This window comes from Apostichopus japonicus, chromosome 21 (assembly GCF_037975245.1).
Source record: "Apostichopus japonicus isolate 1M-3 chromosome 21, ASM3797524v1, whole genome shotgun sequence".
In the NCBI taxonomy this organism is placed as follows: domain Eukaryota; kingdom Metazoa; phylum Echinodermata; class Holothuroidea; order Aspidochirotida; family Stichopodidae; genus Apostichopus; species Apostichopus japonicus.
In genome coordinates this window covers 977,626-989,727 of record NC_092581.1, presented here as the reverse complement: position 1 = coordinate 989,727, position 12,102 = coordinate 977,626, and the positions used below count along the sequence as shown (strand labels likewise).

Genomic DNA, 12,102 nt, shown 5'->3' with positions numbered 1-12,102 from the left:
TCGCTGTGAAATGGGTCTGTTTACAGAACTCTAAATTGATGTGAAAATTACCCATGGAAGAACTCCCAAGCATGGGAACACTGCATAAATGAAGAATTCATATGCAGGCGCACTGGGTGATATCCAAAGTGCCACTTGAGCAGTTTTGTCCAAAGGGAAGATAGTGCTTGAAACAATATAGTTTGACATTGAACATGGGGTCTCCTCCTCAATAATTACAAACCAAATTGTAAACTGAACACTTCTGGTGATCAACTCACGGTAGCATTATGATCTGCAGTAATAAACTGCAGAGCGTGTCAAGTTTCACAGAACTAGATAGGGCTCTATATGACATTGCCCTGTGTTAAGTTTGGGCATGGCTTGAGATCCCTGTTACACTGTTATGTACTGTATATAGATGCTGCTGTTTCTTTTTTTGCTCTCTGTATGTGTTTTTTGTTCTCAATCTCAGTATGTTTTCTTGTAAGTTACTCCTTGTTAACATGTTGTGAATGTTATATTAATAAATTTTGCTGGTTCATTCAGGCATGCTAATTTTAACATATGAATTTTACTTTTGTTTTCCCCCCTCTTCATTCCATCTCTCTCTCTCTCTCTTGCTGTGCTTGCATTACTCTGTTTTTCAAATGCCAACATTGGAATTCTTTGCCTGCTACTAAAATGTATCACTTCAAAAGGCCCTCCTCCTCCAACTCTACCCAAGCCCAAAAAGCAGCCCGGCGGTGGTGGTGGCATGAATGGTTCTAGAGGTAAGTGATTTAAATCATGGTCAGTCTAGTTTAGCTGGACAAGCCTGCAGCTATCTTTGCCATTCTTTGGTGTAGTGTTTCTTACTGAACATGTGCAGTGTACACCTAATGGGTTTGTCCTCAGATTGCCCTGCAAACTCATAGGCCTATGTCTTGATTGACACCAACCTCTCCATGACGTTTGTTATTGGTTCACATTCTTCCGACCGTAACAATAAAGGAATGTTCCCAGTGGCTTGCAATGCAATTTCTTATCTTGAAGAGAAAAATATTTCACACTGTCAGATGAAAACCACATTCAATGTGTGCTCCTTAACTTGAGATGTATGGTACATTCAGTCACAGGGATATCTTTTTAATGTACCTTAAAGTTGTACAGATCCTCTGGAGATTATGGTACTTGTAATGTATGAAGAAGGTTCTGCCACAGACCCCACACAAGTACAGTAACTCTAACTTGTGGAATCCATACGTCAAGTAGATGCAGGGTAACTAGTGGTCCTCATGTGGGGAGACATTAAAAGTACTGTACATCCACTGGACCAACCTCTTTCTTAATCTTTGCTTTTCCATTTCTTGCAATCTGAGGAACTTGACAATGTTTTTATTTTCATGTGCAGTTTTCTGTTTTCTTTCTCACAATACTAGATGTATATCTTACTTATAGAACCATCTTTCTCTTGCTCTGCCTAAGTTGCTAAGATTTCTGTATATATACTGTACTGTACACAACTGTGTACAGTAATACTCTCTCTTCTATTCTTCAATCCTTAGCGCTGCAAATTTGCTCACTGTTGTTACCGTTTTGTTGTATACTTTCTTAACTAAAATGTACCTTAAGTTACTCATTGGCACTCTTTGTGTATTAGAAAAGATGAATTTTTATACATTTACATGTCATGGTAATATATGGTCACTTAATTCTAGAGCTAAGTTGTTTCGACACTAATAATATAAGATCTGTATGTTATTGACACATGGACAGTAAAGTAAGGATTGTATAAAGGATGGGGCGCTGCCCTGGGATCATTGAATCCAACTCCCATGTAGGGGGTCTGGACGGTCATCCCTCAGAAAACAGTCAGCAGGGGACTGAACCATTGCCCCCAGCCAATAATGGGAGGTGGGGGGGTTGGGCCAGTGTCAATAATTACAAACAAAATTGTGGTCATTGATCAAGTCATGGTACCTTTATGAGCTGCAGTCGGAGACCGCAGCTTGTCAAGTTTCGCGGAACTAGATATGCACCGATATGACAGCGCCCTCTGCTAATTTTGGGCTTGGCTGGACAGCCACATCGATGGTTCCTTTACTGCTAGCTGCATTATGGTGGAATTTTGACTGAGGATACATACATCCACTTGGCAGTTTGTGATGCAGTAAGTTTCTGAAACCATGCAAGTTGTGAGATCTTGTTGAGAATGGAATTAATATTGTAGAGCTGTATATTTGTACACAATGCAGATCTCTGTATTGACAGACTGTACAAAGTAGTAAGCTGTATACTACCTACTGTAGTACTGTATGTGTTGTGCTGATAACTTTGAAATATCAAACTGTATGGTTTATATACCTCACTGTAGGTCAGCCAATATCTATCAACTACCAGCAATCCTGGGTCAATGGCCCTCCCAGTAATGTCTACAGTTGCTGTCCTTTTCTGCCCATTTTGTGTCCCTGGAGGTAAAGATGGAAGTCAAGTATATCTTTAACCAGGAACAAAACAGTTCAGGGCTGTTTGGTTGGTTGGTAGATGACAAACTTGCTGTAGTCAGGGCCTGAGGAAAAATTGCCAATAATGTATTTAATTTGTCTCTTGATGGTGACAGATGAAAATGTAAAACTGTAGACTTCTTGGATAAAGTAAAGTACAATAAATGCTTACATAAGTGAACTTTTGTCAGCTGGTCATAATGCTTTGGTATGTGGTTTGAAGATTGCAAAAAAATATGTAAAAGACAAAAAATGTTTTAACAATCTTGTTTGTTCACCGACATGAATATTGAATCAGGCAGTGATATAGGAGGGTGCAGTGCACTTATAATGAGAATATTGCCATGGTAACTCAATTTTTGTGTACAGCACAGGATCTTGGTCGTGGTTCCTGTTTAGGACAACAAAGTTTGAGAACATTTAAAAATGGAGAGCACTATTGTTTTTGAGGAAAAAGCAACTTTTGTAAAGTACATACTGAAATATTCACTTAATTTAATTTATAAAAGGGTAAGGTAATGGAAGGCTAGTAAAGTTAAAGTTGAAGGTTTACAGTCTTGTATGAGGCTAATGCCTCCTCACATGACTTTACAACTTAACCCCTGGTCATTGGTAACTTGTCACACCCACACACCAAAGTGTGCACAATTCAATCAATCTCTCCTGGGGCACCACAGTGCACCACATCCACATGTCCCCGGGGGACTTCCCATAGGGTGCTGCCACAAACCGGCGCACACAACTATATTTACAAGTTACCTCACAAGTCCCCATTTATACACATGGGTGAAGAGAGGCAATGGAGATAAAGTGCCTTGCCCAAGGACACAACGCAATGGACCGGCCAGGACTCGAACCTGCAATCCTTAGATCACAAGTCCACTGCCTTAACCACTTGACCACAACGCTCTCACGCTCTAGTAGGATGTTGGGTGGGGAGGAGGGATTAGCGGTACATATGAGTAAAATTAATGGGAAACGGATATGATGGCACAAATGTTAATGTTTTCACAGGACACATGTGGAGTAACTTCCTGTTTACATAAATCTTACCCACAGTGCAACATTTTCAGAGCAAAATTGAAAGATCAATAACAATTTCAGCGATGCCTGTTCTCATGATAAACAGACAAGTTACTCTACTCATCAATTAAAGACACTAACAATGAATAAAGATACTTATACTTTGTTATATTGAACATAGATGATTTCAAATTGTGGTAAAGGGATTAGGGGGTTGTCAACAGCACAAGCAACAAGCCATTGCAGCATTTCGTGTCATCGGTGGGGGTATCTTTCTGTTCTGCATGGTGGCATTTTTCTTTTTTTCAAAAACCGTTTTATTGCTGGGCACTGACAGCAAAACCATTATTAGCATTGGTTATTTGAAGCCTTGAATAATTTTTTTTTTCGTGGTAATTTTACGGAAAAAGAAAAAAAATCTGGAAAATTAAAGCTTTTCAAAAGTGAGAGAAACAGTCACATTAAGAGTGAGGGAATTCTACAATTTTATATTTGTGTGATTGGAAGAACATTGGCTCTTGATTGGGATATTGTTCCACCTTTAGGGAAAATATGTAGAAAGTAATATGCAGAAATTTGTACAGTAGTTGTCAGAAGGTATAGTTGGAACTGGAAGAGCCAAAAAATCTTTGCACCATTCATTAACAAGTGTTTAATCAGTGCTGTCGCTTGTTCGTGTTATGTGGAAGAACATATATGTTTGAGTTTTGGCTGTTAAATTTAATCGTCCTTGCGGTTGAGCTATATCTATGTCAGAATTCCTCAATGTCTGAGGTCAAGGTTCAAAACTGCTGTAAGTTGGGACTGTAACCATATACAGGTAAGTATGTGGCGGTGAATTGGTGATATCTTATTCAGAGTGGATCTGCTAGGTACCGTGACTCACAGTGTTTATACTGTAGCACATTTTGTGGGCAAATTAAAAAAAAGTGACATAAAATGTAACAGATGGTAGCTGGTTAATAAACTGGGGGAAAAAAATTGATATGCAATGCCTTAATATTTACAAACCAATTCAAATTGTGGAAAGATATACTATAAGTGTGAGTTCTGGTTGAAGAAGATTTAGTATTTAAGAAAAAGTGATGAATAACTACATACGTGTGTTTGTAAATAGAGCAGATAAAGGTTTAATCCTCTTTAAGAGTGGATAACTTATTAATATTTAGCGAAACAGTACAGGCGACTCCAAGATCCTTTTGCTGCTTGTACTTATACGGACAAGCTGGAATGTTGCTCAAGGTCGTGTAGACAGTAAATATCATTATCTATCAAATGAGGTTAAGATAGGACTACGTGCTTCAACAGCAAACAAAGTTGATGATCCTCGAACAACTTCATTGACCATTTTATCTCAGATTAGCCATCGTAAAATCCTTACATTATACATGAGGTAACTTGTAGTACCTATGTCTTGAAAGTGGATCATAAATTAGGCAAATGATTTTCTTCTTTTTTTAAACTGTGACCGCAAAGTTTTCCTAGGAGCTAGTGGGCTGGTTTTTGTAGTTTTGCAGTTGCTTTTATAGCTATGTAGATAAAAGTCATGACTATTGAGTTTATATCAAGAAAAAGTCATCACTTGCACTTTAATTTGTTAGAAATTGAACTTTTTTAACTTAATTTTTAGAGAACTCCAGTATTGTGGTCAATAATTATGTCCTTGCTATGATGCATTTTTGGTTCCTTGCTTTAGCAAAAGGAACCTATGCAGTCAGGTTGGCGTGTGTGTGTGTGTATGCGTGTGTGTGTGTGTGTGTGTATGTGTGTGTGTGTGTGTGTCTGTGACACTTGCTTGGGTACGCTCTATCTCAATAAGGGAATGTTGGATTGAGGCCAAACTTGGACTATAGATCCGCCATATGGAGAAGGTGTGCCCTGTTGTTTCTGGTGCCCACAAAGGTCACCAAAGGTCAGTTATGGTCCAAAAACCGAAAATATTAAAACTGCAATAACTCCCAGTGCCAATGTGTGACAAGATTGATATTTTGGGACAAGTTGTGAACTGGTCAGGGGAGCATTTTCAAACTTAACGGTCATGTGATCTGAGGTCACCAAAGGTCAGTTAATGATAAAAAACTAGTATTTTGGCGATAACTTGAGAACAAAATGTCCGTTAGGGTTGGGAGTTGCTTCAATGTTATCCAATTGTCAACCCGCATCTGGGTGACCCTTGACCTCAATTTGACCTCTGGTGACCTTTACATGTTTTTGTGGATTTTTACAGTTTTGATGCTATTTTCAGATGTCAAAGGTACCTTCTGATCATAAATGTCAATAGGTTGACCCTGTGTGACCTTTATGTGCGAAGTTATATGGGGTCAAAGTTTTTCGGTCGGAGTTAGGATGGTTGTACAGACTTGTCGTTTTGTTTTTTGGAATCAGGAGATTGAACTACATCTGAAACCAAGGTCAAAAGGTCAAAGGTCACATTAGAAAAAATGTGCTTATTTTGGGAGGAAACGAGCAAAAAAGGAAATGTTTGGTTTTGATGCTAGATTTGGATATCAAAGGTACCTTCCGATCAAAAATGTCAATTGGTTGACACCTGTGTGACCTTCGTGTGCGAAGTTATACGAGGTCAAAGTTCATTTTCAGACATTTAATGCAACAACTCCCAGTTCCAAGGTGTGACATGGTTGATATTTTTGGACAAGTTGCAAATGGTATAGGGAAATATTTTCAAACTTAACGGTCATGTGATCTGAGGTCACCAAAGGTCAATTAATGATAAAAAACTAGTATTTTTGCGATAACTTGAGAACAAATTGTCCGTTAGGGTTGGGAGTTGCTTCAATGTAATCCAATTGTCGACCCGCATCTGGGTGACCCTTGACCTCAATTTGACCTCTGGTGACCTTTTCGTGTTTTGTGGATTTTTACAGTTTTGATGCTATTTTCAGATGTTAAAGGTACCTTCTGATCATAAATGTCAATAGGTTGACCCCCATGTGACCTTCGTGTGCGAAGTTATATGAGGTCAAAGTTAATTTTCAGACATTTAATGCAATAACTCCCAGTTCCAAGTTGTGACAAGGTTGATATTTTTGGAGTAGTTGCAAATGGTATAGGGGAATATTTTCAAACTTAACGGTCATGTGATCCGAGGTTACCAAAGGTCAATTAATGATAAAAAACTAGTATTTTTGTGATAACTTGAGAACAAATTGTCCATTAGGGTTGGGAGTTGCTTCAATGTAATCCAATTGTCGACCCGCATCTGGATGACCCTTGACCTCAATTTGACCTCTGGTGACCTTTTCGTGTTTTGTGGATTTTTACAGTTTTGATGCTATTTTCAGATGTTAAAGGTACCTTCTGATCATAAATGTTAATGGGTTGACCCCCGTCTGACCTTTGTGTGCGAAGTTATATGAGGTCAAAGTTAATTTTCAGACATTTAGTGTAATAACTCCCAGTGCCGAGGTGTTACACAGTTGATATTTTGAGACAAGTTGCAAATGGTATAGGGGAATATTTTCAAACTTAAGGGTCATGTGATCCGAGGTCACCAAAGGTCAATTAATGATAAAAAACTAGTATTTTTGCGATAACTTGAGAACAAATTGTCCGTTAGGGTTGGGAGTTGCTTCAATGTAATCCAATTGTCGACCCGCATCTGGGTGACCCTTGACCTCAATTTGACCTCTGGTGATCTTTTCGTGTTTTGTGGATTTTTACAGTTTCGATGCTATTTTCAGATGTTAAAGGTACCTTCTGATCATAAATGTTAATGGGTTGACCCCCATGTGACCTTCGTGTGCGAAGTTATATGAGGTCAAAGTTAATTTTCAGACATTTAATGCAATAACTCCCAGTGCCAAGTTGTGACAAGGTTTATTTTTTTGGACAAGTTGCAAATGGTATAGGGGAATATTTTCAAACTTAACGGTCATGTTGTACAACGTCACCAAAGGTCAGCTAATGTTAAAAAAGTAGTATTTTGGGGGGAGAAAATGGGCAAAGAAAAAATGTTTGAATTTTTACAGTCATTCTCTATTTAGGTCTCACCGATCAAAAATGTCAGTTGGTTGACCTTCAGGTGACCTTTGTGTGTGAAGTTATGTATACAAGTTCAAAGTTAATTTTTTTTAATATAATGCGATTAAATCTCAATGCCAAGGTGTGACATGGTTGATATTTTGGGACAAGTTGTGAACGGGGTGGTGGAACATTTTGAAACTTAAAGGTCATGTCATCTGAGGTCACCAATGTTATCATATTTGTTGACACGCTTGTAGGTCTCTTATATTTCTTACATTTTCGACGCCATATTTAGATCTCAAAAGTGCCTTTTGATCCAAAATCCGATCACATTTTGTGATCACAAAAGTGTTGGCTATAGTGTTGGTTACTTTATGGGAACATGTAGGACCACAATTACTTGGACTATTTGAGCCCAATCTTGCTTGATAATATTATGTGTATTGTCATATACCCCAAGCAAGGAACCACAGTGCCCTTGGGCTCTTGTTGTATTAAATGTTTCATGCTATTTACATAATGTACACATCATACATGTCATGTAAAATCTCTGAAAAGTAGTACAGTACAATTCTGCTGTCCATAAATGTGCTGTTGATGCTTAACTATTTAACATTGCTCAAGGAGTTCAGATCATTGCAAGACTTACTCAAAATCTGGAAAGTTGGGCAGTTTAATACAGCCATAAGGGGAAAAAACTATTTGATAACTACAGTAGTAGCAACTTAACCAGGTGTGAGATTGGAGGAGAGATAGTGGAGTGGGTATGGGGGGAGGAGGGGTAATAGGGTGTCTTTTCATATATTTTGGTGGTCAATTACACTCTAAGTTAATAATCTGACGAATCTAATACTATGACCAAAACCACAGGTTGTACCTGAGTAATATGATATTCTCTATCAGTTGTAAATACTATGGTATTCCTACTTTACCCTTAATATTTTCAATTGACTTAAAAACCTGTAGCCATTAAACACCTATAGTAAGAATAGAGTATGCTTGAATCACAGGATTATAAATATCCACAATGCTTTGATAATATGAATAACAACCACACTCACATTTTTTTTTTTTTTGATAGTTAAACTTTGTTTTGTAATTAACTTTTGTTGCTTATAGATATTAACTTTTCTTTGATTTATTTAACAGAAAAATTGTTAATTATGTGTATATGTGTTTCAATCTTGTCATCTGTTGTCTTTTTCTCTGCTTTTTCTTCCAATATATGTCTTTTTTTATTATAGGTCCCCCACCTCCTCCGCCTCCCAAAACATCTTCTCGTCATGAGGAACTGCGTAGAGGTAGCAATTTGGAGAATTACCTTGTTTCTTCTTTTGCATTAATCCCTTCCTGTATATCTTTTGTTTCATTGGCCTTCATCTGCAGTGAACATTTATTGACATTTATCATCTTTTAACTACTGTTTGGCATCATGGGGTAAATTGCTAACCAGGAAATATTTCATAATTTAAAGGGGGGAAAAAGTACATTTGAGATTCTCCCTTTCAGATTTCTGTTATGTAGAAGTACCGGCGGCATTTGATCAGCAAAAGTTTTCCAAACCAACAATACAAAGTGCTCAAAAGTAGATGGTAATCAATCTCCCATATTTTATATGACTTGTGCAAGCAAGTTACAATAATTGTTAGGCTTACTTCAATACTCATACTGTATGGTAGGCTAGCATTAGGTCAGCATTAGCACGTTAGTTCATAGAAAACCTACAACAAGATGGTTTTGGTGTTTGAAAAGTCTCAGAATTAATTTGTTTAAAACCATAGCAACCATTTTAATGGTAATGTATTCAGTTCTTTCATTCACTTCTGAACATTTTGTCTCCTAGAATTGTTTTTCATAAATTAGTATTAATAAAATGAAAAAAAAATATTGGAGAATTCATAACAAAATTGACTTTTACTACATCAATCAATATAATGCCTGATGGATCGAGCTAATGACCTATATGCCTATGGGATTCAATACATTATTAAAAAATGATCACAATGAACTTAAAATTGTGTACTTTAAAGTGCTCTTATAGACATTTTTAAAGCAACATTTAGTAAAAAGAATGGCAACACTTATTATAAAGTCACATTTATTGGAAAGGACAGTTTCATACTAAATTGACAGTTAATTTAAAGTAATAAATGAAATCAATACCTTTTACTTATTGAGCAAGAAAGCTTATTGAGTACAGTAGTAGGTAAATGGTAGAATCAACTAAAATTAGGAGCCCTGTATTAAGTTGAATTGTAATTAGTAAGTCAGTTAACGAGAATATTGTCTGGCGATACTGTCCATTGCAAATAAACATAACCCTGTAAGATGACTCGGAGCATGTGGACTTGCCTGAATTAATAAGACATTTTTGTGATTTGTTACTGAAGCATGGTGGTGTCCTGCTCGTGACTGTTACATCTATTCTTAAGCCCGGGTCACATCTGCGCGATTCAACACGCGATTCAACTCGCAATACAATTGAAGGTTAAATCGCGTAGTTAGACAAGGGTATCAACTTGTTGCGCAATAAAAGTTGCAATAGAGCAATGTCCTAATCAGCGCAACTTCTCAGAAGCAACTTTTATTATTAGCTGAGAATTAAAAGTTTAGTCTATAATGCAGAAGATAATTTTCTCATATTAATATTAGCTGCCATTTCGCAATTGTTTTCACAATCGATTCTGTAGTTGTTTGAACAGTCGCGCGTATGTGACCACAAAGTTGATTTCGAAGTTGAATCGAAAATCGCGTGATTTTGGTTGCGAGTTGAATCGCACAGATGTGACCCGGGCTTTAGGGTGAGACTGCATGATATTCTTTGTCTCCCTGTTGTTATTAATCACCATGAGCAGGTTGGGTTCCGTTGTGTAAAGCATCTACAAGAAAAATAGCTAATTTCAAGTTGTTTAGATTTTTATTAAGTTCATTTCCTGCTTGTAACATTTATATGAGTAATAAAAAGAGTTGCCTGGCAAGGCTTATTGCATCTTGTCTTATGAATTGGTTGCAATCAGAATAACTGTGACAGCCTTCAGTGCATTAACTGTAGCTTAAATGCCAGACTACATTATGGGGATACCTTCATATCTGTAAACTCTGCCATTAAATGCAAGTAAATTGTGAGAATGTCTTAAAAGTAAGCTAAGTACTGTTGGCAAGTTAAGTGTAAATGTTAGATGCTTGTTGAAGGAGGGGGGGGGGGATTCTTTAAGGTCCTGTGGCCAAGTGGATAAAGAGGGTGGCATTTGAAGCAATGTGTCGCTTAGCAATTGGGAGGTTCCTGGTGTGATACCTGGCCGGTCATAGTAAGGTGGGTTTATGAGCAATCTAGGGTTTTCCCATCTGAAATGACTTTCTAAATTGAAAATTTCCAAATTTGAGTCTAAATGTTGAACTGGAAGCCACCCAATGTGTAAGTTATAATCCATAAGCCCTTGAGGGATTCTCCCACATTCGTGGTCCCTTAAGTGTTGTAAAAATAACTGCTGATCATTAATGTATTATTATTTTAAGTATCTTCCTGTGACTAAAACAAAATGTAAAAACTGTTTGGTTCTGGGGTGTAACTTTGTTCCATGGCAGCTATGGAGATACATAACCTAAATACAGGAATCTTCTTTTTTAAGTTTCTGTTGAGCGTGAAATACATATTTAAGCATTTGGCAAAGATGTAAACAATCTACGGTATAAGTGATTGAGCTCTTTACCTCAAATACAAAGTGAAGACAGCTTTCAAATTATATTTCCTACCATACATTAATATACAGTTACAAATTGGCACCACATTCTTAAACATTATCACATTATCAGCTGTAGACAAAACATTGATTGGATTTGTTTAATGTGTGGATACGAGCATACAGTATTGTATGAATGATGTTTATTACTTTATTTCACTTATACATTATTAATTCCCTCATTGCATTGTGTTGTTATAATTGTACCTAATATTCATCACCATAGAGTTAATTTCCATCATTAGTACTGATTGTCATGACCTGTGTGAATTAGTATTGCATTGTTTTCCATCATAGAACAATCAACAGGTCTTTGCCATGTTATTAGAACTATTTCCCAATGTTTCCCATTCATTGGTGTGACCTCTTTGTTTTCATCATTTTCCTAATTGAATGATTGACTCAGACATTTTGTTTTGTTACCATTATTTGGCGTGTGGAAAATGGTGTTTATAAATTTGGAGCTATGGGCCAACTTTCTTCTTAAATTTGGTTGACATGGTGATAGCTTGTTATGCAGTGGTGTTGATGTATTAGAGTGAACTCGTCTTCACAGTTAGATCTAAAATGTATGCAGATAGTAATATCGCTGGTGTTATTAATTAGCCCGTTTAGACAGATTTTAAAGTGAATGCTTCATGAACAGTGCAACATTAATCATGTACACATAATGATTACAAAAGGTGCACAAGCTTTGAAGCATTTTCATAAAGACACAGACTCAAAGTAGGAAAACATTCTCTTAATGTAGCCGATAATTGATGAAATCACATTTTTGGGTTGTAATTGAATGTCTCTCTCAGGAAATGTTGCTTTTCAATGATACTGTGATCACTTTAAATTTTTTATTATGCATTTTTTGTCTTTTTTTAGCTTAAATATTTGTTTTT

At 36.9% G+C, this 12,102-nt stretch overlaps 1 protein-coding gene across 5 annotated transcripts in view; it reads left to right on the top strand.

The window, feature by feature from the left end:
• LOC139963082 (lipoma-preferred partner homolog) overlaps window positions 1-12,102 on the top strand; it is a 35,758-nt gene that overhangs the window by 8,660 nt on the left and 14,996 nt on the right. For 2 of the 5 annotated variants that reach the window (XM_071963586.1, XM_071963587.1), the window contains exons 3-4: window positions 681-752; window positions 8,717-8,773. The exons of 1 other annotated variant lie outside the window; for it this stretch is intronic. In XM_071963586.1, the coding sequence (XP_071819687.1) occupies window positions 681-752; window positions 8,717-8,773 (129 nt within the window). The remainder of the gene's footprint in view (window positions 1-680; window positions 753-8,716; window positions 8,774-12,102) is intronic. 2 more of the 5 variants (XM_071963589.1, XM_071963588.1) reach the window with 2 other exon arrangements.